General features: G+C 37.7%; 1 protein-coding gene across 1 annotated transcript in view; it reads right to left on the bottom strand.

Annotated features, from left to right (window-relative positions):
- Positions 1–10,043: 10,043 nt before the first annotated feature.
- LOC132279640 (asparagine synthetase [glutamine-hydrolyzing] 2-like) overlaps positions 10,044–25,212 on the bottom strand; it is an 84,462-nt gene continuing 69,293 nt past the window's right edge. The window contains exons 8-15 of the mRNA XM_059781698.1: positions 13,007–13,087; positions 12,693–12,914; positions 12,430–12,564; positions 11,856–11,936; positions 11,589–11,675; positions 11,263–11,370; positions 10,612–10,896; positions 10,044–10,452 (exon numbers count right to left, since the gene is read on the bottom strand). Coding sequence (XP_059637681.1) covers positions 10,663–10,896; positions 11,263–11,370; positions 11,589–11,675; positions 11,856–11,936; positions 12,430–12,564; positions 12,693–12,914; positions 13,007–13,087 — 948 coding nt within the window. The 3' untranslated portion in view covers positions 10,044–10,452; positions 10,612–10,662. The remainder of the gene's footprint in view (positions 10,453–10,611; positions 10,897–11,262; positions 11,371–11,588; positions 11,676–11,855; positions 11,937–12,429; positions 12,565–12,692; positions 12,915–13,006; positions 13,088–25,212) is intronic.

Here is a 25,212-nt window from a genome sequence, read left to right as displayed (position 1 = left end):
GGAAAATTGTTTTTCTTTTAAAAAAAATTTGGAGCAATAAAACTTTGGAATGCATACTTTGATTTTGGTTGAATGGTGATGGGAACACATTGGAGAATGAATTGTAGCTGTTGGTGTAGCTTGGAAGGAGAATGAGCAATTTCTAATTTGGATTTGTGGATTGACTTTGTGGGCGGTGTCCCTTCTTGAAATGTTGAATCACTTTGAATTGAATTCCATATGCTTATTGATTATTATTGAAGGTGAAATGCATATTTGTTATGTTTGAAAATTTTAGAAATGACTATTTTTAAGGGGAAACCATACCGGATTTTTGAAAAATTCAATTTGAATTTTGACTTTGCACTCCAAAAGGCATGAGATTTATTTTTGAAATTTGAAATTTGACAAAGAGTTTCGAAGTAAGGATTTGATTTGAAAAGAAAGAAAATATTCATGTTCTTGAAAATGGTTTTGGAAATTCAATTTGAAATAAAATGAAATATTTCTTTGAACTTGTTAGCAAATTTTGAACTTGTAAAGGCATTGAAAATTTTGAAATGCTGTGAGCATAATCCCAACTTGTTTCATTTGATTGTCTTGAGTATGAAATGCATGGATGTGTTGCTTTTGAATGATCTTAAATGCATACAAGTTATGTTTTGACTTGAATCTTATATCTTTGAACTTGAAAATGCAAAATCTTGTCTTCAATGTATAAAAGTGTTTCAAATGGACCTCTTTGATTCTAACTCATGATTCAAATGCATTGTTTTGGTAAAATGACCTTTGAATGTTAAAATACTTTGTGATCACACTTGTTCGGTTCAAATGATTAAAATGGAAGGTTTTTGAGCTTTGTTTTAAAAATGAGAAGTTAAGTTTCTTGATTCCTTCTTTTGTTGTTCATTCATTGTATGATTCTTGTCATAAAACTTTTCTACAATGCAATCGAATGTTTTGAATCCAAATTTTTCAAAATTCCAATTTTTCCCCAAAAGTGTCGAATAATTCCAAAATTGACCAAAATGCACTTATTTGAGTTGATAATTCCATCTGCCTCATTTGTATCCATTTGCATGTGCTAAATGCTTTTGAACTTGGTTGTGCTATAATTCTTGATTCTTTCCATGTTAGGGCACAAGTTTGATGTCTTCTAACATTTTTTATCATGATTTTAACCTTTGCTTGCAAAATGTGTTGATTTGCCTTTATGCACCAAACTATTTGAAGTCAAATATCCCATTTTGCTTAATGACCTTGAAACTTGTCAATTGTGTCCCTCTTTGAATAATTGTGTGCACTTTGGAATAATTGCAACTTGTTGCTTGTATATACACCATTTTGCACACACTTATGTTACCTTGATAGTTTTTTAGATTTTCTGTGCATCCTTTGAGCCTATCTTTTTCAAATTGATTTTTAACTAAGTTTGGGGGTGTGTTATGGATGTTTGGAGTTTAAAATGCATGATTTGGATGTGATTTTTGTTATTTGGCATTAGTATCACCTTTTGATCTCAACTTGAATTCTAAAATGCAATTTGAACCAAGTTTGGGAATATGTCTGCTTTATCTGGATACTTGTCTGTTGAATGCCATTTGCTTGATCTTATACACTTGTGAATCCATTCTTGATGACTGAGGTTCTTTCTGGTCCTGATTTTGATTCCACAATGGTAAGCTTCTTGTCTTATAAGTTTTTGACCATTCTTTGCTTCATTTAAGCTTTAAAGGGGGTTGCGAGCTATAAGCGATCATTTCTCTGCTTATTTATTGCTTAAAGGGGGTCACGAGCCATGAGTGATCATAAGATATTGATTTTGTTGCATTGGAGTACGGGATATTTCTTTGTTTGGAGTTTATTGATATATGCCATCTAGTTGCATACCATGTTTAGGATTTATTCTTGAACTTGTCTATCATAACATGCATTGGATTGAAGTGTTTTGCAACCATGCATTCCACTTAGTCTTTATTACATGATATACATGCTTCTTGAGTCCTAGGTTGACATTTGCTATGATTATATACTCCAAGTTATCCTGCCTGCTCCATTTGATCTTAATTATTGCACCTGTAGACATTCTTGCTTATAAATTGATACGATGTCATCCTAAGGTCTACTTGTCATGTCATTGCAGAATCTACTTGAGTTTAGGTTTATGAATGCACGTTGCATCATTTATGCACATCATAACCTATGCTTACCTTGTTGATCAAATTGTTGCTAAAAATGTTCCAAATGTGATTTTTCTACCCTCTATGCCATCACTGCATTTTCTTGAGATTGCTATTATGCTTTGACCTATTCTGTTAACTGAGGCATGTGAGTGATAATTGGGCAGTTTTCTTGAATCATTTCTTGCACAAGCATGATCCTATTTATCTATTCTCTGTTTCTACTTGATTCAGGCATGCTTTGTGTTTTCTTATCAGTTGTTTACCTTATTCTCTACTTGTGCACTAATTTTTGTGTTTTTGTAAATGTAGCGCTGACGAAAGACTCTTGCTAGAAAGCGAGTACATAGAGTTCCACAGCTGCTACTTGACCAGGGTTATCAGTTTAAACCTGATGAGATTCCAGAGGAGGGCCTATGATCAGGCCAAGTGGACAAAGACAGTTTAATTAGCACTGTCTAACAAATTTCTATCGCCATATGCAAGAGGTAACTAAGCATCGACCAAAACCTGCCAATTTTGGAATAATGACCCTGTTTATGTTCCTTAGGCCATTGAAATCCTATTTGGTCCACTTGTGACCTTGAATATGATTTCAAACCTGTCCCAAATCACAAACGAAATCGGCTAAACAATATATAAACATTCACAAATTTGAATTGAAACAAATAGCCCTTAATTAAAATCATACAACCAATATAATGCTTTCATTCGTAGATGGGAAAAACCTACATATCATCCATTTTATATTACATATATAAAAAAAACCCAAAAAATACCCCCCATGGGTGATGATCTTCGTAAATCCTACCTTGTCACACTCCGATCCAAATTGCCATCATAAATAGATACTCTAAAAACACATAATCTATTTTCATCTAAAGTTGTTCCTTCCACAGTAACAACCACACAAGCTTCTATAAATTGGTCCTGTAAAAGTTCAAATATCTTCAATGTGCACATGTTGCCCACTTGCTTAAGTCTAGGTAGCTTATTGAGTAAACCATACTCAGCTTGATATTCCTTGTAGCATTTGTCAGACAATAACTTGTCAAGGTGCATGAAGAAATCTAGAACACTCATTTTGTTGGTTAAGTACTCTTTTAAGCAACTTATTTAGACTTTCACTCAGCTGTGTTATCCGCATTCCAGCGGTGAACCAATGTTTAACAAATGGATAGCCCTATTTTTCTCTCAAACCAAACAAATTGTTCAACCATGTGTTACCAACAACTTTGTAGTCCCTTAACATTACATCCCATTGTATACAAAAATCATCCTCATCATCATAACAATATATGAATTAACTTATCACACTTTTAATCCCTTCATCATTCCTAAAATGGTACCTACATGCTTCTGTGCCTTTGCCATGGCGTGCCATGTGCAAAGTAGATGTCTCATCCTCGACATAACTTGTGCCAACACCTTTGCTATTATTGCATCTTGGTCATTAAGAATTGTTTCTAGAGCTTTACCTAACATCACATTCAAGAATATATCAAAAAGGCATGTAAATGAATAAGTAATCTCATCATACATCATTACTAATATTTTCAAATTATTGAAAATTTTAAAGACAAGAACAAAACAATATAATACATATATTATAGGGTAAAGTGCATAAAACCCCCCTGAACTTTTAGCCAATTGCACAAAACCCCCCTGAATTAACAATTGCCCCCCTGAACTATGATAAAGTTGCAGTTAAGGACATCAGGTGAGGTCTCCGGCACCGGAAAAAAGAGAATTACAATATTACCCTTTTGAGCGCGCCAAACACGGCCTTATCTACCTCATCCTTATCACCAAACCATCACTCATTTCAGCGTGCCAAACACGGCCTTACCTATAAGGCTTTCTCTCTCTTTACGCTCTAGTTTTCCCACCGTCGATGACATTGTCGACCAAAAAGGTGTTGCCTTGGGTCTGTATGATGCTCATAAAAAATGTTTGTTTATGGTTCACTGGAATAAGACTTCACTTAGTGCCGGCAATCATGGAGTTTGAGGTTGGCTCTCACTAGTTTCGCTGCTTGTTGATTTTTAGAGCTTCTTATCGGCGTCGGCGGTAATGGAGTTTGAGGTTGCGCTCTCACCGGTTTTAATGGAAAAACTTTCATTTTGATAGGAGTGGCCAAAAACAGTTCCAAGAATAGGAGATCTTGTGGCCGCGAATTGATTGACTGAAAGCACAGATGAAGCCAAGGAATTGATTGTTGGGATCAAAGTGGTGGAAGTAGAAGAATCATTTATACTACATGATTTACCCATCTGCAATCCTTGATTTTCAAAATTCTTGATGCTGGTCAATCTAAACACCTAACCTACCTAAACACCACGTCTATTCTCTCTCACATCTTTCACTCTCTATATATATACACACAAATATATATTATCTCTCCTCAGTCCTCACTGAACGTCTCTCTCACTATATATATACACATCCCTTTTTCCAACTTATTCGACTAAAAAAAATTAAATAAATAAATCTCTGCAACTTAGCTTAACCCAATCTCCACCAATCTATCTTATCCACACATACTTCATTCGCTACGTTCAAATCAACCATGTAATAAGAAAACATAGTTCAATGCCAAAATCAATTTTTGTGATTAAATTTATCACCTGGTTACAACCTTCTCACTTTATTGGGGCCAAATTAGTAAACACTAATCCTTAATCTATACCTCTAATTTCTCGGTAAACCATTTGGGTGTCCTCTGTTTTTCCTAGCAACGCGAAATAATGAAATCTACAGCAACAATTGAAGCCTTGCCTCTGCCTATTTGAAACCTAAGCCTGCAAATCGTCGATGTTCACCGTTTTGATTCTCTACAACTGCAAGGCATTGTAGATTCACAAATTGAAGCACTATATGTGATCTACAAACCCTTATAAGTGAAATTTCTTTGATTTATAGTGAAAGAAACCTTCGTTGAAGCTTTCTTTATCTTTGGTTTGGTAGATAAGCTCTGTTACAATATTTCTCTCTTTGTGTACAGGTTTGGCTTGTGACGGTTGTGTGGCTCGTAGAGAACTTGCAAAAAGGCAAAAGGAGTCTCGATTTTTAGGGTTTCAATAATTTGGGGTTTTTTTTATTTTGATTTTATACATTTAATAGTATAAGGGTAGCTTTGTTATTTTAAAAATAGAGTGCTAGCATGTGTTCTTTACGCGCCTAATTGGCCGGATAAAACAAACAGAATTTCAGGGATGGGTAAATTTTGCAAAAAAATTGATAGTTTAGGGGGTTAACTGTAACAAAAATAGTTTAGGGGGGTTTTTAGGGAGAGAGAGTAAAGTTCATGGGGGGTTTTTGCACTTTACCCTATATTATTTGAAACTATCATTAAAAAGTATGCCCCCATAAAATATCTCCATTTCAAAAAGTATTTCACATAAAAAGGATAAAACAAAAATGGTCATGTTCAATTATTAATGGCTTAAAATATATGTATATATAGGATGACCAAAATCATTGAAAGAAGATAAAAATATATTACATTTATAACCTTTACCTGATATTGCATTCAAGAATGAATCAAATAGCCACGCAAATGAATTGGCAATCTTGTCATACATCAATGCTAGTCTAAAGACAACAGTCTCCTGATGATGATTCAGACCAAGAAAAGCCGCAAAAAGACGGTTGCTTTGGACGAGCTTGTATGTCGTGTCGAATGTTATGACGTCTCTAAAATGCCCATAGTGGATTATCATTCTCGAATCTACCCAAAAGATATTAGTTATCATTTCGTTGTTATCTAACTGCACGGTGTGGAAAAATGAAGGATTTTCACAAGATTGAATTTTGAAATAATTCATCAGCCACATCTTCTCTCCATATTCCAACTCATTCTGTCTTCTGGTCCTTAGAAAATTTTATTGATCAACCTTGGTGTAGCCAATTGATTGCCTCCCACCAGCCTACCTGCTCATTAACTCAAATGCATTACCAAGTGGAACTCCAGATTGGCAGGTCAAGTCCACATCAATTGCTTAACACTTATTCTTCGTTGTGATGGCATCATATGTGTGCATTCTTAAATTATCATGGGATGATTGTGAGATTCTACAAAATTATAGACAACATATTTTCCCTACTTGCGGTCATATCTAATTTGCATTAGTGCACCACAACCTATTCGAGTTTCAGCCCTGGCCTTTCTTGTATGGACATTCCTCTTGTCCTTCACCCTAACACCTTATTTGGAACACACAAACTTTCTTGTTGTAATATTTCTTGTGGTACGGCTTTTTTTTGAATAATTCTTATGAATACTGAATCCAACTTTACCCCCATAAGCATTGTAAAAGTCGTATGCTTCATCGTCAGTGTTAAACTGTATGTTCAATTTTGGTGTGAATTCCATCTCAGTGGGAATAACAACTTCAGGTGCTAAGTTATTGGTAATATTGATTTTGGCAACGATTGGAATGCTTGTTCTCACATCATTAGTAGTTAAGTCGTCATCCATTGGGATAACTTAAGTATGAATGCTACAACAAGTGAAAGTTCCATCAAAAGATTAAAGTCAATTGCTATAACTTGTGACAACAAACAAAATACTAGATATTTACCAAAATAATGAAAAGGGCCAAAAAATAAGAGTACCTAACAAAAAATAGAGTATCTAAAAAAATATTTAACTACAAATAGCTTTGCTGCAGTTTAAAAAATTAAGCTAAAAAAAATAGTCTGTTACTTTCAAAAACACAGTTTCATATGTTAATTTAAAGAGTTTCATCCCATGGTTGAAGTGATTTAGGCTAACTTTGAAAAAATTTTGACAAAGTTTGGTATTATTTTCCATTTGCTCACTCACTACTTTCACCCTCAAATTAATGTATTCACATAGTGCTGAATAACTAATGTCACACATAAATATAAGTCAATTCAACATATTATTATGTTGTTATTTCAAAACTGGCCTCAGGAAATTCATCAATTCTTTCATATATTGCCATTACTTATTCAACAGATTTAATATAATGGAAGCACAGTATGATATCCTTCAAAGCAATGTGGAATGTGTGCAGGGAACAGAGAGCATTTGTACCTTAGCCGTTGACCGGTATCTCTAATTTTTTAGGCTAAATTTATGTGTGACATTAGTTAGTCAGCACTATGTAAATATCTTGTTTTGACGGTGAAGGTGATGGTGAGTGTGATTTTTATTTATTTATTATTATTATTATTATTATTATTATTATTTTTATGTATACAGGTCTCTGTCGACATCTCATCCTTTGCTTCAACCCATATCTCCAATTTTTTAGGCTACATTTATGTGTGACATTAGTTATTGAGCACTATATAAATACCTTATTTTGATGATGAAGGTGATAAGTATACTAATTAATATTAAACTTTGCCATATTTTTTTTCTCATAAATATCAAATAATAACATGTGAAATGTGTAACTGCCGCATACATTTAATACCAAAAATTTTTGATAACACATTGGTACCTAATGAAGCCAACTCAGTTCAAAGAATCAATTATGGAAGATTTCAGATTCACTATAATGCTTATTGAAGATTATAGAACAAAACCCTAAAAATTACCCCTTATCCAATGTCAATTTCAAGTGAAAATATCATAATTTACAGTAACAGATGACAAATGAAATAATCATAATTTCAGTTCTAAATCTACAATGTTCAGTTAAAAACAAAAATTTCACCATATTTTAAACAATAAATGAACAATACTATTAAATGCACAATATTAATAACATTTATTAAGCCTTACCAACCATCAAACATACAAAACTATAAATACGAGCTCAAGTCCATTGTAGATTTCTTTCCCGTAGATGAAGAGAAGAATCTTATTGAAGAAATCAGCAATTTCTGGAAGGAAAGCATTGCCAATTTTCGAAAGTTTTAAATCTGATATATTTCCAATTTGGTAACAGGTACTGTTAACTGAATCTAATGACCATCAAGATTTGATTCAAAGAAGGAATTGCAAAGTAAAAATGCAAGCTGGGTTTTGATTCAAAAAAGGAAATAAAAAAGTAAAAATAGAGGATTTTCATGGAACGCGAAGGAAAGGAGGGAGAAATTAGGGTTTTGAATAAAAAAAGGAATTAAAAAGCAATATTCTTTTGATGGAACCAAAAGTAAAGGAGAGACAATTAGGATTTGGATTAAAGAAGCTAAAAAAGAAATAATGGAAGAAAACGAAAAGGGAAGGAGAGAAATAAGAAAACGAAAAGGGAAGATGGGAAAAATGAAAGAGAAGAACGCGCCAATTTGCCCGTTTTTAACTTTTTTCGGACTTTCTTTTTCTTTTTTCTTTATTTTTTTTGCTTTTTCTTTTTGGTTTATAGTTGGCAAGTTAGTGTTAACTTCACTGTTCCATTACTTGCCTTTTTTATTGTGCGAAGCCAAACAAGGCATTAAGGAGCTCATTAGGGGACCGCATGGGAATCTCTTTTGTTCTCTGCTAGAAGGCATGCCATATTTATGAGCAATACTTGCACCCTGCGCAGGGAGGATGAAGTTCATCCTCCCTGCTATGTGGCCATCCAATATTATGACACCTGTCCACAAAAAAAAAAATGATATTAAGATGGGCAATACCCATTTTTGCGGGTTAAACCCGTTTCTCCTTTTTACTCTCTTCTCTCTCAATACCTAAGCTATCTGCCGCGCCAACAAACCCATTTTCATCTTCTCTAGCAAAACAAACCCATTCGGAAAATGAACAGCAAGAACACTCATTCAACTCTCTCTCTCTAGCGCTCTCTTAATCTCTCTCCTTGTTTCCATCTTCTCTAAGATCGGGACTTGTTCATAAAAAGATGGAAGAAGGTTGTAGATTGCAAGAATTTTGAATTGAGTAATCAAATTTAGATGATTCTAGGACATTAAGAAATTTCTGACCTACAGAAAAACCTAAAGAAATGATTGAAAAATGAACAGCAAGAACACTCTGGTCACAACTCTTTCTCTCTCTCCTTGTTTCCTGCCTCACTAAGATTGAGACTTGTTCTTAATAATCGAATTTAGATGAATCTTGGAAAGAAATTTCTGATCGAAAAATGAATCTCACTACTCTCTCCATAGCTCTCTCTCCCTACTTGTTTTTAAAAAGACGGAACAAGCTGGCACTAAGCTACTTTTGATTCATTCTCAACAAACCCATAATAGCATGGGTTTGCTGTTCATTTTTCGATGATTTCTTTAGCTAGAGAAGATGAAAATAGGTTTGTTGCGGCAACAGATAGCTTAGGTATTGAGAGAGAGAGAGAGAGAGAGAGAGGAGAGTGATAAGGAGAAACGGGTTTAACCCGCAAAAATGGGCATTGCCCATGTTAATATCATGTTTTTTGTTGACAGGTATCAGAATATTGGATGGCCTGGGAGTATGAACTTCATATCCCCGCGCAGGATGCAAGTTTTGCTCCCATATTATAGTCTGGTTGTGATCTTTGATTTTTCAATCATTTTTTTTTTTTTCAACAATCTGACCTATGTTTTTTTCCTTCAGAAAAAGGCTCTAATAACAGGCGTAGGTTCCCCTGAATATCTAATCGTATGTCCAAAGGAAAATTTTCAAGTAATAAAAAACCCTTATTCCAATTGAATTTAAATTTCTGAACATCTTTTCGATTTATAAAACAAACCGTACAAATTTCAAAAACCCTTAAATCTAATTTTAAATTTTATTTTAAGTAACTGAACCTAACAATAATCTAAAATATTTGAAATCCCAATGGAGTCTAATGATTGTTTCCACAAAACTGAAATTATTTCCACTTTAGATACCACTGAAGAAAAGTTGTGTCCATTAGTGTTATTTGATCTCTACACAATGACCTTTCAAACAAGCACTGTTGTCTTATATTCAACACTGAAAGAAAGAATGTATACTAATTTAAAGAGCTATTCACCTCTCCCAATATAATAATTAATATGATCAAACCAAATTGTTTTTAAAAAATAAAAACCAAAATGTTAAATACACCTCTCCCATAAAAACATGTAATTTCTCTTCTATGCTACTGAATTGCTTAGGGAGAGGAGCATTTCAAGAAGCTGGCTAATGGAGCAAGGTTGCATACAGTACTGAGAAAACATAAAAGTAGTTCTGATTTCACAAACAAGTATAGCATCCAAAACACCGAAGTAAGAAGATCATCATGAGAACACAGCTTCTACATTGCCTAACAAATAATACCCCCCAAAAATGGAACTTAAATACAAAACAGGCTTTTAAAAACCTAGGGTAGCATGTAGATCCATATAACTTAATCACTAGTTGCCGTCAATCCGGAACCTGCCATAAAATCAGAACAAAAGACATCACCTAATATGCTTAATGTCAAATACTTTCACTGGTATGTCATTGCATTGCATTTCGATTTCCTCTTTTCCTTTATTGTTTGTACGAGTCTTCTTTTAATGCTATTGTTTTTCTATTACTATATGTAATTACCTTCCTGATGTTGCGATCACCTGAGAAACGAGAATGCAATAGAATATACGATCAAACAACTGCTGCAGCACTCTCTACAACACCTTGCGGTAATTTTTGATGGGCACCATTTATCACCCGGGCATTCTGGGCCTCCCCCGCTTCCTCGTATGCAGCTTCATGAACACCAAGAGCAGCACGGCCAGATGGGTCAAGATTCTTTGACCATGCTGCAACCCATTCAACTGCTTTTGCGGTACTACAGGCCACACTAGGACCTCCAGGAACTGTAGATCTTGCAGCATTCTGATCAAAATAGGAAATTCAAGTAAAAAAATATAGAATAAAGCACAAAATGAATTAAAGTATCACAGTTAAAACATTAGACGATATTCTTTTAATCGAATGCCTTATTTAATTCCCATAAAGATTTATTAAAATGAATAATATTTGGAATTTCATGACATCCATTTAATCCAAGCTTTCTATTTCATTTTCATATATTCTCTATGAATCAAATTGAATAGAGAAGTTTTCATGAGGATGTATGGCAGATACATAGTTTTAAATCTTTAAAATGAATAGTAAAATAAAGAAACTAAAGAGCAAAAGAAATCTTTTTATATCGTTGCCAAATAAAATAAGAAAAAAGAGCAATTGCAAAACTCCAACCTTGGGAAAGAACCTCTCAAAGATGGTCCTGTAGTAGTACGCTTCTTTTGAAGTAGGAGTATTTTCAGGATAAACAAAGCTTGCATTCAACAACATCGCATCTGTGACCTGCCCATTTAAAATTAGAGCACAAGAAAATACCAGTTAATTATATGTAAGTGGTGAAAAGACATCCCTAAAGTTGATGAAAATATCAGTCATTTTTGTATGGACTAACAAAAATGACTAGCTATAATTCCTGGAATGAAAGAAGCAACGCAGTAGTATGGCTGAGCCAAAGAAATCCAAAACTATCACCATTAGCCCACGTTAAGAAAATGCCATACATGTTGGTTTGCATGATCCTTCAATCCATCAATCCAACTGTACCCAACTCCATCACTGAACTGCTCCTTCTGCCTGTACAATATGTGCTATAGAGCCAAAGAAGAAAAGGAAAAAAAAAAAAAAAAATTCAACAACCCAGTCCTGAATTATGTAATCTTTTAATCATGAAATGGAAGTAGTCTGACAACTGTTCCCGATCAGAGGTAAATAATTAGAACTTACAAGCACAAATATTGGACTGGTTGAAAAAGTTGGAGGGAACAAACCTTTGGGAGATATGGCGTCTGATCATCATCAAATGCATTACGTAGAACCCACTTTTCAATTCTTCCAAGATCAGGCCTGATCTGTAATGTTTTGGATATAATAACTATTAGGCGTACATCATAAATATTTAGAAGTTTGATAATTGCTTATTTTACAAGCGCCCAAACAACTTAGACAAGTAACAAAATTGGAGATGATTTTGGCAAGTAAAAGAACAGGAGATGTTTAACTGCACAAAACTAAAGAGAACCTCCATCTGATAGAATGTATAATGACTGCCAAGAAGACCTTTTACTTGCAGACCACATGACAACATTGAAACAGTCATCAAATGCTCAGTCGGACTAAGTTCAGATAACTTTCGATTGATACCTAGACATTATAGCCCAATGACGACATTAAATTTAAAATCTTCAGAAGTCTCTTAATATTCATGACCACAATACATAATTTTGGTTAAACTTTATTTTAAATAGCCAGAAGCCACTATTAAAGATAGGCAAATGGAATCGGATCACACTAAGCTAAACTGAGAAATAACGTAAACCAAAATTCACTAGTCTGGTATTTTACCATTTTCCACTCTGGATCAATGCTCATCACTAAGTTGATAAATTCTTTATCCAAGAAGGGTACACGAGCCTCAACACCCCATGCTGAAGTTGATTTATTAGCCCTCAGGCAATCATATAGATGAAGTGCTTTGATCTGATTCAATATTGAAGCAGACATCAGAAACAGAAAGGTATATAGGAAGTGCAACAGATCTGATCTATTCTATGTACCATCCTTTACTTTGACATCCATACCAAAAAAACACTGCTCATATGCAATACCTTTCGACATGTTTCCTCATGAAACTCCTCCTTATTAGGTGCTTTGTGAAAATAAAGATAACCACCAAATATTTCATCTGAACCTTCCCCAGAAAGGACCATCTTTACACCCAATGATTTTATTTTTCGAGACATAAGAAACATTGGAGTACTGGCTCTGACAGTGGTCACATCATATGTTTCAATATGATAAATGACTTCCTCAAGTGCATCAAGGCCTTCCTGATAAGCAACCAAACCAAAAATTAATCCTGAAGTACAGAGGATAGACATAACAAATGCTTTGTATTTTTAACTAAAAATAGAAAAGATACCTGAACAGTAAAATGAAACTCATGATGACGAGTGCCAAGATAATCTGCTACCTCCCTTGCAGCTTTCAGATCTGGAGAACCCTGAATAACAAAATGAAAAAGAATAATATCTTCTCTTTTTTTTTTATTTTTTTTTTAAGTTAGTGCAGAAAAATAAATCTAATAGCAATTCTGTCCTTAGACAAAAAGAAACAAGGAAACCGCCTCTCCGCATGCAGAGGTAAGGCTACGTACATCTAACCCTCCCCAAACCCCACAATGGTGGAAGCCTCATGCACTGGGTTTGCCTATTAGACAAAAAGAACACTAGTTGGTGCATATTGCAGAAATTTGTATAGCGTTATTGGCACTTTTTTGACATACACTGTCAAGGTTATCAAATTATCGTCTGTTCAGTTGGTTTTGTGGTCACCATGTCAGACAACTTTCTTTTTGAGGCTGAAAATCACAGAGGTGCAAGGCAAGTAGTTTTACATTGTGCAAGGCAAGGAGTATACCACAAGGCATAAGACAACCCTCTAATATTCCAGTCAACCCTCTAATATTTAATAATTATAAGATACAGAGTATATTAGTTAATATTTAATAAAATTGTAATTATTATTATTATTTTTTCATTTGACTTCAGTGGTCTTTTTTCCCGGCAATTACACAACTTCCTGCCCCCCGCCCACACCCACCCCCCCCCCCCCCCCCCCCCCCCCCCCCCAAAAAAAATAAAGAAAAACAAAAAAGAAGATATTGTAATACTTACAAGTGTCATTATTAGATGCAATTAAAGGTCAAGCTACAAAGTGTGAGAATGCAGGTTCAAGCCTAACGATGGCCATTTTCTCCCAACAATGTCAAAGGTTAGGTCTATATTAGGGGTGCACATGGTCCTGTTTGGACCGGTTCTGGTATGAAACAGGATCAAACCGGTCCCAAACCAGACTGCAAGGAGTCAAGAACCGTTAGAGCTGAACCAAACCAAACCAAACTGAGGCCGCAGTTCGGTTCCACGGTTCTGGCCTTTCGATAATTTGGATTTCTTATATTTAAATTCTACTTTGTTCTCAAGCTAATTAAACATAGGTATATCATTGGCTCATGTAAAATACATAAATATATATTTACATATTTTATTAATGGTTTGGTTAGGTTCAGTCTTGCAGGGCCCCAAACCAAGAACTGAACCACTAACTAATGGTTACCTTTTTTGAAACTGGAACAAGGCCGGACCATGAAAAGCCGGACCAAACTGACCGGTCCGGTTTACCAGTTCAACCGGTTTTTTGGGCACCCATAATCTATACCCCCAGTTCACCCCTCTTAACATCCTTCACTAACAGGAACCAACACCTGAATTAAAGCCTTTTGTTTTTGCAAACAAATAATACATCTTACATTATAAAATCCTTTTGATTAAGTAATTAGTAATCAAGTGAGATAGGCAGCTCATTTGAAATGCTGGTTAAGGATTTCATTGTCATGACAAGTTGCATGCACAAATGTTATTCTTGGTTGATATTAAAGATTCAATTTACTTATAACTATGAATGCATATATGTAGCATGCAAGTATACATGTCCATATTTCAATATAAAATTCCCATCCTAATAATTAATAGTACAATGAGTCTTTTTACCTATCAACAAAAAGTACAGTAGGATTTTTTGAGGAATATACAAGATTGGGAGATTGAGGATGCTTTTGGTTTTTTGGAGCTGCTTTATCGCCAGGAGATGGTGGGTGAGGTTTCAGATCTTTGGGTGTGGGTTCCCTCTTCTAAGCATCACTTTGATGTTAGGTCTTTTTACCGGTGTGTGTTGGAAGCCCCAAGGACGCCCTTTCCTTGGAGGGCCATTTAGCGTTCATGGCCCCTCTCAAAGTGGCGTTCTTTGCATGGACTTCTATTTTTGACCCAAGATAACTTGAAGAGGAGGAAACACATAGTGGTCAATCGGTGTTACATGTGCAAGAATGATGATGAAATGGTTGATCACCTTCTTTTGTGTTGCCCAGTGGCCCGGGATTGCAGGATTTTGATGTTGGGCTTGTTTGGGTTCGGTGGGTTATGCCCAAGTCTTCCAGAGACTTGGTTGAGGCTTGGAGAGGTTGTATAGTGGGCGCCCAAGTTCGTGATTTCTGGAGGGCTACGCCTTTGTGCGTCTAGTGGTGTTTATGGCTTGAAAGAAATAGGACATCCTTCGAATGAAGGGAGAATCCTATTGGAATGTTAAAGTTCTCCACTATTAGTTCCCCTTTTTGTTGGGTTCTTGGGAGAAATTGTAAATATTTGGAGCTTGTTGATCTTTTCAACTCTTCGAGGGTTTAGGGGCCCTATTTGGCCATTTGTAGTTTTCGGGGGATGCATTCCCCTTTTGAACACTTTTTATAGAATCTATACTTATAAAAAATAAAATAAAAAAACAAAAAAAGAAAAGACTAGATTTAATATTGCACGACTGTAGTGTGAACTTTATAATCTATATATCATATACTTATAACCAAGCTAATCACATCCCTGGTATGTGCTCTGAACCGATCAAAAATTCCTCCTCTCTCTCCACTTCTTCTACTTCTAATCCTCCTTTGGGGGTGTTGAGGAGTGATGTTGGGGAGGTGCATGGGTGTTCTTTGCCGGATTTTCAAAGGTTGTCACCAGTTTCTGAGGAGGAATCTGATGGCAGGTCGGAGGATGAAAGTGGGGAAATTTCAGAATCTTCAAGGAATACAGGGGCCATTACTTGTTATGGTTCCATTAATGATATTGATCATGGGGGATTGTTAAAGATTCTCCCAAGTGGTCGTCATGACGGGAGCTTCATTCTGTGTGTGAGTCTTGGGACTCAATTAATAATTGATAAAGAAGCGGCTGAAGCACTATGTGCTGATCTGAAACTCCACTGTGAGGGGGCTAAGGCAAGATCGGAGGTGACGAAGGTGTGGGAAGATGGTGAAGATATGGAGGACAGTGGCCTGCGCAGGTCTTTTGAATGTGGAGTGGATGAGGTGCTGGTTGGTAGCAGTTATAACAGAATGACCGATGATTGTGTTCAAGGTGTTAGAACATATTTATTTATGTTTGTGCCATAATTGTAATTTCTTATAATATGCGGGCCATATTGTAGATAGGCCATTCTTATCATGTATGTAAGCATTGTATTTGTTAGGGTTCAATAATAAGAAATACAGCTTCCATGTTATGGTATCAGAGCAACGATCCGACCATTGTGGCTCCACCGAAGTTCTAGAGTGTTTACTAGCTTGTGGGTTTGATTTGCTTGCAGAGTTACAGAATTATAGAGGTCCCATCCGCAAAGGTTTCATCGGTTCTTTCGCCAGAATTTTTTCTTCAACGACCACCGCTCTGTTTGCTGTTGCAGAGGACTCATTTTCCCCTTTGTGTGTTGGCTTCAACTGTCATCGAGAATTTATTTTCCGATCGTGATATTTCAGACCGATCGTGATATTTCAGATCGTCTTGTATCTCGTGGCCATCGGCGAGCTCGGTTTGTTGTTGTTGAGTCGCTGTTTGTGTTGCCGTGACAACCTCTTTGTGTTCGGTTGGTCGGTGTTGTTGCCAACGCAGTTCGGTGGTTAGGGCTTCTTTGGCCGTTGGCGAGCTTGCTGATTTCTATTGTTAGCGTTGCTCGATGTTGGGTCACTGCTTGTTGTTAGGTCGCTGCTTGTGTTGGGTTACCGTTGCAGTCGCCATCGCTATGTGCTCGCCGGATCTGTTAGCTTGTGAGGAAGACAAGGAGCGTTTGGCTACAGAAATTGAGTAGTCCAAACCAGTTTTACTTAGACCCAAAATGGCGCCATTGAAGCGACCCGGTTGCAATCCGACCCGGTCACCAGATCCGAAACATTTCAGACTCGGTTGAGATCTGACCTGGTTCAACTCCAGTTTATTGTGTCTCTGAATTTTTCTTCCGGTACAGTAAGCTTCTGTTTTGAAAAAAAAAAAAAAAAAACAGTAACCATCTGTTTTTTTTTTGTTTTTTTTTTGTTTTTTACCTCCCTTCCTGCATTCTCCCATCTTCTACGCCGGGCCTTAGAAGAATATTCTGCCCAATTTCACCTTTATCTCCAGCACTGTTATCAAATTGGCTGTAGTGTTTTTTTTTTTTTCAAGGTCTACACCTACAAGGCCTCACAATATTCGCATCATCCCTACAATCAAACCCATTTTCCGACTGGAGTGTCTACGGTTTGGCAGCACTTACAGAGGCCAAGCAAAGTCATGGATTCATTATTGACACAAGGTCTTCCAAGTTCTGTCCCCATCAATCCTAGTGATAGTGTCACACTATCTCAACCAGGCCCAACAAAACTCTATTGACAGTGTTGTACTCATCTTCACCTTGGGTTCTTGATTATGGGGCATCTACTCATCTTACGGGTAATGAATCTCTATTTTCGCACTTACACAAATCCAATTCCACATCGTTTGTTACTTTGGCAGATGGTAGAACTCGTCGTATTATTGGTTAGGGTACAATTAGGCCAACCTCTTCTATTTCATTACCTAATGGGTAACTCGTACCTCAATTTCCTTTTAACTTATTGTCTGTGAGCAAGATAAACACTCAATTGTTCTATGACCTTTTACCCTTCATTTTGTGTCTTTCAGGATCTCAAAACGTAGAAGACAATTGGTGGTGGCATTGCGAAAAATGGTCTCCACTTGGATTGTGAGTCATCTACTAGTGGACGGCTCTCCATTCACGAGTCTCTGCCCACCAGTGGCATTATCGGTTAGGTCATCCCTCTTTGAGGTACTTGAAGTCTGCTTTACCTTTTCTTGAGTCAAGTGTCTAATTTAGACTGTGAGTCGTGTCAATTGGGCAAGCATCATAGAGTTTCTTTTCCTCCCCACGTCGATAATCGTTGGTCATATTTGTTTGAATTGGTGCACACGGATATATGAGGTCCTGCACGTCATGTCAGTAACTTGGGTTTTTCATATTTTGTTACCTTTGTTGATGACTATTCAAGGATGACTTGGATTGTTCTAATGAAAGACCGTTCTGAATTTTTTTCTATTTTTCACCTATTCTTTAAAGAAATTGAAGTCCAGTTTGGATGTGTTACCTTACAATCTGATAAAGCCATGGAGTGTGTCAAAGGTGATATTTCTGAATTTTGTGACTCTTGTGGTATTTTCTACCAAATTTACTCCTCAACAAAATGGCGGCACAGAACGGAAAAATAGGCATTTAATTGAAATAGCTCAAACTTTAATGATCCATATGCATCTTCCCAACGCATATTGGGGAGATGCCGTTTTAACTGCTTGCTCTTTAATTAATCGCATGCCATCTTCCGTTCTCAACTGGAATAGCCCGTTTGCTATTGTTTTTCCTACCCGTCCGTTATTTGTGTTGACGCCTTGTGTTTTTGGTTGTGTGCTTTGCTCGTGTATTACGTCCTGGCACAGATAAATTATCTCCTCGTGCCACTAAATGTGTACTTGTTGGCTACTCTCGAACTCAAAAGGGTTATAAATGTTCGGATCCTAGCACTCGTACTGCTTTTGTGTGTATGGATGTCACTTTTTTTTTTTAGGACACTCCATACTTCTCTTCACATGGTTCATCTTTAAATATTGATTTGTTACTTCCGTTACCTGTTGTGTCTACTTCAACTGAGTCTGTCACACCACAACCACTTCAAGTGTATAGTCGACGACCACAGGAAGCATCCCACCAATTGTCTACTTATCTTGAGGTCCTTCCTCCTGCTGAGGATCTCCCTATTGCCTTACGCAAAGGTACTCGCTAGTGTTTCTGCAAATCCTATTTCTAACTTTGTCTCTTATAATTATGTATCACCCTCTTTCTCCTGGCTTTTAACCAGGTAGCCTGCTACTCTTGTTCCCAAGACATTGCAGGATGCTCTTTCTAATCTAGATTAGTGAAAAGTAATGGCAGATGAAATGGATGCCCTTCATCGTAATGGGACATGGGATCTTGTTCCCTTACCTCCTGGTTCCAAACCGGTTAGTTGTTAGTGGGTCTACACTGTCAAATACCTTCATGATGGTTCTATTGAGCGGTTTAAAGCTTTGCTTGTGGCAAAATATGGTGTTGAATATGATGAGGCTTTTTCCCATGTTGCTAAGATTTCTTCTATTCGTGTCCTTATTTCACTTGCTGCCAATCGTCACTTACCGTTGTTTCAATTGGATGTTAAAAATGCCTTCTTGCATGGTGACTTAGCTGAAGAGGTTTATATGGACCAACCACCTAGGCTTGCTGCTCAGGGGGAGTATCGTCATAATGTTTGTCGCCTTAAAAAAGCCCTGTATCGATTGAAACAATCTCCAAGGGCTTGGTTTGGAAAAATCTCTCATTAGAATTTGGTCCTAGCAGAAGTCAGACAGATCATTCGGTATTTCTCCAGCACACCAAGGCTGGTTTTATTTTTCTTGTGGTGTATGTAAATGATATTGTGATAACAGGTGATGATTCTGAAGGCATTGCTAAGTTGAAATTGTTTCTGCAAAATCGGTTCCACACTAAAGACTTGGGTGAACGCATATATTTCTTGAGTATTGAAGTTGCTAGATCCAAGGAAGGTATAAGTTTACGTCAAAGAAAATATGTCTTGGACTTATTAGAAGAAACAGGTATGTTAGATGGTCGTCCGATTGATGCTCTTATAAATCCAAAATACATAACTCTTGCCTAATGAGGGTGATCTATTTTATGACCCAAGCAGATATCAACGTCTTGCTAGCAAATTGATTTATCTCACCATCACTAGGCCTGATATTTCATATGCAGTTAGTGTCGTAAGTCAGTTCATAGGAGCTCCTAGAATGCCACATTGGAATGCTGTTCTTCGGATTATTCGAAACCTCAAGCAAGCTCTAGGTTTTGGGTTACTATATAAACCAAATGGACATGTTAGGGTGGAAGGTTTCACAGATGCTGACTGAGCTGGTTCTCCCTCAAATATAAGATCTACTATAGGCTACTACACATTTGTAGGTAGGAATTTTGTTACATGGAGAAGTAAAAAGCAAACGATGGTAGCACAGTCTAGTGTTGTAGCTAAGTACAGGGCGATGGCCCATACCTCTAGTGAGTTGACATGGCTACAACATTTTCTTGAGGAACTTGGGTTGATACTGAAAACTCCTATTCCGTTGTTCTGTGATAACCAACCAGCTCTTCACATTGCATCCACTCCTTTGTTCCACGAGAGAACCAAGCATATTGAAGTTGATTGTCACATCATTCGAGAAAAAATATTGAGTGGGAATATTTCTACTTTATTTGTGAAGTCCAAAGATCAACTAGCTGATATGTTTACTAAGGCGCTTGGTCATAATCGGTTGAAGGCTATTTGTTCCAAGCTGGAGTTATATGATATATATTCTCCAACTTGAGGGGGAGTGTTAGAACATATTTATTTATGTTTGCGCCATAATTGTAATTCCTTATAATATGTGGGCCATTGTGTAAATAGGCCATTCTTCTTATGTATATAAGCATTGTATTTGTTAGGGTTCAATAATAAGAAGTATAATCTCCATGATCTTCTGCTCTCTCTCTCTCTCTAGTACATTTATTTTTTCTACACGGGTTGGATCTCCCAACTCCTGTTTAGGAGGAAAGTGGGATAGTATGGATTGATACGCCACTAGCGGCAATCAGGGATTTGAATAGAGCCACTAATTTGGAAGGGAAGAATGGAAACTGGTTCGTGGAGTGTATTGACGAGGCAGGTAATATGTTGGGGATGTCATGTGCAGGGAAGATAAGCAAATGCATGAGATGTTTCAAAAAGGTCAATGACGATTAGGCCATTGTTAAGCACAAGAAAAGTCCCTGTTGGAAGGGAGGAAGGGAACTCAAAAGCCTTATCTCATATGTCAATTATGAAGGAAGGAATGGTGGAGGAAGTGAGAAGAGAAAAGGGGGAGGGGGGGGGGGGGGGGGGGGGGGGAATGATATTGGTTGTCTATGAAGCTAAAAATTGTCATTGAATATTTGGGGATTGAATGACCCGAACAAAAGGAAGGTGGTGAAGGCTTTGATTCACAAATGGGGAGCGTGTGTAGTGTGCTTGCAAGAGTCTAAGTTGGACATCTCTACAAACAGAATTTTAAGAAGTTAGTGGGGAGGTAGGTTTGTTGATTGGGATGTGATCGATTCGGTGGGGACCACGGGGGGTATTGCGGTCCTTTGGGATAAGAGGTGGGTGTAGAAGGTTGACGTTTGGAAAGGGAGGTCCTCTATCTCTCTTTTGTTTTCTCTAGAGGAGGATGGCTCTAAGTGGTTGTTTTTGGGAGTTTATGGCCAGTTGAGAATGCGGAGAGGAGGAGGCTGTGGAAGGATTTGTTGGCTGCTAGAAGTAAATGGTCAGGCCCATGGTGTGTGGGGAGTGATTTTAATGTTGTTATAGGGCTTAGTGAGAGATCAACAAGTGGGAGATGGACACCATGATGGGATTCTCTGATTTTATTGACGCTCAACACCTTCTTGATCTTCCGAAGGAGGGAGAACAGTTTTCATGGTCTTCGGGACTCCCCTACCTTGTCCCGTTTGGATAGATTTTTTATTTCTAGAGATATGAAGAAGTTCCCTGATGTGTCCCAAGTGGCCTTGGCTCAAGCGGTCTCAAATAGTATTCCCATCTTGTTAGATTACGGTGGGGTGAGGAGAGGTAGAGCTAAGTTCCGATTTAATAATATGTGGCCTCGAGTTGAGGACTTCACATAGAGAGTTCGTGCATGGTGGTGTGGATATGAAGTAAGGGGCAGCCTGAGTTTTCAACTTGCATCCAAAATTAGACTGTTAAAGGGGGATATCAAGAAATGGAATAAGGAGGTGTTTGGTAATCTGGAGTGGCGTAAGAACAGAATCATTCTCGAAATCTCTGAGCTGGATAAGAAAGAGGGAGAGAGGGACCTTAGTGACTTAGAGGGTCATAGGAGGGAGGAGTGCAAAACCGAGTTCAGGGAGATTGTGGTGATGGAAGAAATCTCGTGGAGACAAAAATCCAGAGCTCTCTGGTTGAAAGGAGACAGGAATACCAAATTTTTCCATCACATCGCCAATGCCCACAGAAGAGGGAATCACATTAGTAGGATTTGGATTGATGGGGTTATGGTGAACAGGGAAGAGGATGTTTGTAGTGGCTTTGAGTAGAAATATAATATAGAAGAAAAATGAGAGAATTGTGTAAAGACTTGAATGAGATTAATCACTCATTCACAATTTCAATATTTATAAATAAAAAGAGCACATGCTCATATTACAAAAAAGGAAATTAAATCAAATCAAAGCATATTCTAAAGCATATTCTATGGCATAATCAAATATCTGCTAATATGGTAAGTCATTCCATAAATGTGGCTATCATATCTGCTAACACTTTATGTCTTTCTTTCAATAGCTTTTCACGGAAACTACTAGTTGGAGACCCTTGCTTGATGGGCTGGAGTTTGCTGGAATTTCAAGCAAGGATAGGGATTGGCTTAAAAGACTGTTTGGGGAAGAGGAGGTCCTCGAGGCTATAAGGGAGCTATGAGGGCGACAAAGCTCCAGGGCCGAACGAATTCACCTTGGCATTTTTTCAACAGAATTGGGAGGTGGTCAAAACAGAGTTGATGGGAGCTCTCAATGCATTCCATTCAGATGGTCACTTTGAGAAAAGTATCAACGCTTCCTTTATCACACTTACTCCAAGAAAGGGTGGAACGGTTGAAGCGAAGGATTTTAGACCTATTAGCTTTATTGGTGTTGTTTACTAGAGATTTGCGAAAGTTTTAGCCATCCGATTGAGGATGAGGTGATTTCGGAATCCCAAAACGCTTTTGTTGGAGGACGTCAAATTCTAGACTATGTTCTGATTGTCAGTGAGTGTGTCGAGGCCAAGGCTAGAAGTGGTATTCCGAGGATTGTGTGCAAGCATGACATTGAGAAGGCTTATGACCATGTTTGTTGGGACGACTTATTGTATATGTTGGAAAGGATGAGGTTTGGGCACATATGGAGAGCTTGGATTCACCATTGCATCTCGTCAGCGCACTTCTCTGTTTTGGTGAATGGTTCCCCAGCAAAATTATTTGCTAGTTCTCAAGGTTTACACCAGGGAGACCCTCTATCTTCATTCCTGTTTATCATTGTCACAGAGGCTTTCAGTAGGTTGATGAAGAGGGCGGAAGAGTTGGGATTCATTCAAGGCTTTTCAGTGGGGTCCAGACCCAATCAATTGGTTATCTCTCATCTATTGTTTGCGGATGATACCATTGTTTTCTGTGATGCAAGGGTGGAGCAGAGGTTCTTAAGATGCATGTTGGTATGCTTCCAAATTGTTTCTGGGCTGAAGATCAACATTGGAAAGAGAGAGATGGTGTCTGTTGGGACTGTGGAGGAGATTCATGATTTAGCATATATTCTTGGGTGTTGTGTTGGTGCTTTTCCCCTATTCTACCTTAGGCTGCCTTTGGGTGTTTCGTCGTGGAGCTTGGGAACCTGTGGTTAAGAGCTTTGAAAGGAGACTTGCAAGGTGGAAAAAAATGTACCTTTCGAAGGGGGGGAAGCTAACCCTTATGAAGAGCACCCTTGCGAATCTTCCTACATACTACATGTCACTTTTCCAAATGCCTATGTCTGTTGTTTGAAGATTGGAGGCGATTCAAAGGAATTTTTTATGGGATGGTTACCACTTGGTTAACTGGGAGAAAATGTGCTTCCCTATCAAAGAGGGAGGTTTGGGGATTCGGCGGCTGCATCTTTTTAACAAGGCTTTACTGGGCAAATGGCTTTAGAGATTTGGGAACGAGAGATCCAAATTATGGAAAAGAGTCATCGCTTATCGTAGTGGGGATGGAGACGGAAGGTGGTCGTCTCGGGAGTTGTGGCATCCAACGGGCGTGGGGACTTAGAAGTTTATCCGGAAGGGTTGGGATGAGTCCTTCAAATGTATTCAGTTCAAAGTTAGGAGTGGGAGGCACATCAGGTTTTGGGAGGACTTTTGGTGCCGGGATTTTGTTCTGGCTCAAGGATTTGGAAGGACTTTTGGTGCGGGGACTTTGTTCTGGCTCGAAAATTTCCCCAACTATTTAAAATCTCAACGAATAGGCATGCACTGGTGGCTGACTGTTATCAGCTTGATAATGGGCAGTTGACTTGGAATGTGTTGTTTTGTAGAGAGGTTAATGATTGGGAAATTGCTAAGGTGGTTGATCTTTTTGCACAGATTTACATCCAGGTGGTGGAGGGTAAGTGGTGTGGGTGGGGTACACATAGAGGGGTGTTTGAGGTTAGGTCCTTCTACCGAAGTCTGACGGTGATCCTAGGCCATTCCTTCCCTTGGAAGGCTATTTGGTAGACGAAAGCCCCCTTGAAGGTGGCGTTCTTCACTTGGACAACTACCCTTGGTAGCATTCTCACTCTTGACAACTTATGGAAATGCCAGATAGTCGTGAACTGGTGTTGTATGTGCAAATAGATGGAGCAATCAGTGAACCGCCTTCTCCTTCATTGTCCAGTGCCAAGGAATGTGTGGTCCTTCTTCTTGATTGCTTCTGGTATGGCTTGGGTGTTTCCCAAGTCCACGGTTGAAATGTTAAGAGGCTTGGAGAGTGTGTATAGTGGAGAGCTGAGCCAGGGATACGTGGAGAGCCATACCCCTTTGTTTATGGTGGGGTCTGTGGCGTGAGAGAAATAGGAGATCATTTGATGGAGAGGAGTCCCCTATTTGATCTCTAAAATACAATATTCTTTCTACTCTATTTTTTTTGGGTCAATGGGGCAAATTGTAAATCTTTGGAGCACCTTTTGGATTTTGTGGATAGCTTGAAATTATACTGCCATTTTAGGCTTCTTGGTATTCTACTAGGAGCGCTCCCCTTTTGAGTGCCATTAAAGAAATCTTACTTATCAAAAAAGAAAAAAAAAACCTTCCTATTGCTTTTATTTTCAAATATCACCATTCTCATTATCATCATCCTTGCCTTAATCATATATGAATGGATCCGCCACATGAATTCTCTCTCCAAGCATTTCAATCACATGCCAATTCACCATCTATATTTAACTTTCTAAAATCATTCTTAATAATCTCATCCCATGTTATTCTGGCCAACCTTCTCCATCTCTTATGTTGTATTATGTGGCTCAAAAATTGCCAACTCAGCAAAGTTTTATAGGGAGGCAGGCCTATGATCTCCATGGTTCAAGGCATCCAACATCAACTAGGCC

Source organism: Cornus florida, unplaced genomic scaffold (genome assembly GCF_030987335.1).
Source record: "Cornus florida cultivar Cherokee Brave unplaced genomic scaffold, ASM3098733v1 CherokeeBrave_3.0.0_Hap2_Chr01, whole genome shotgun sequence".
Lineage (NCBI taxonomy): Eukaryota > Viridiplantae > Streptophyta > Magnoliopsida > Cornales > Cornaceae > Cornus > Cornus florida.
This window is presented reverse-complemented; position numbering and strand designations above follow the sequence as displayed.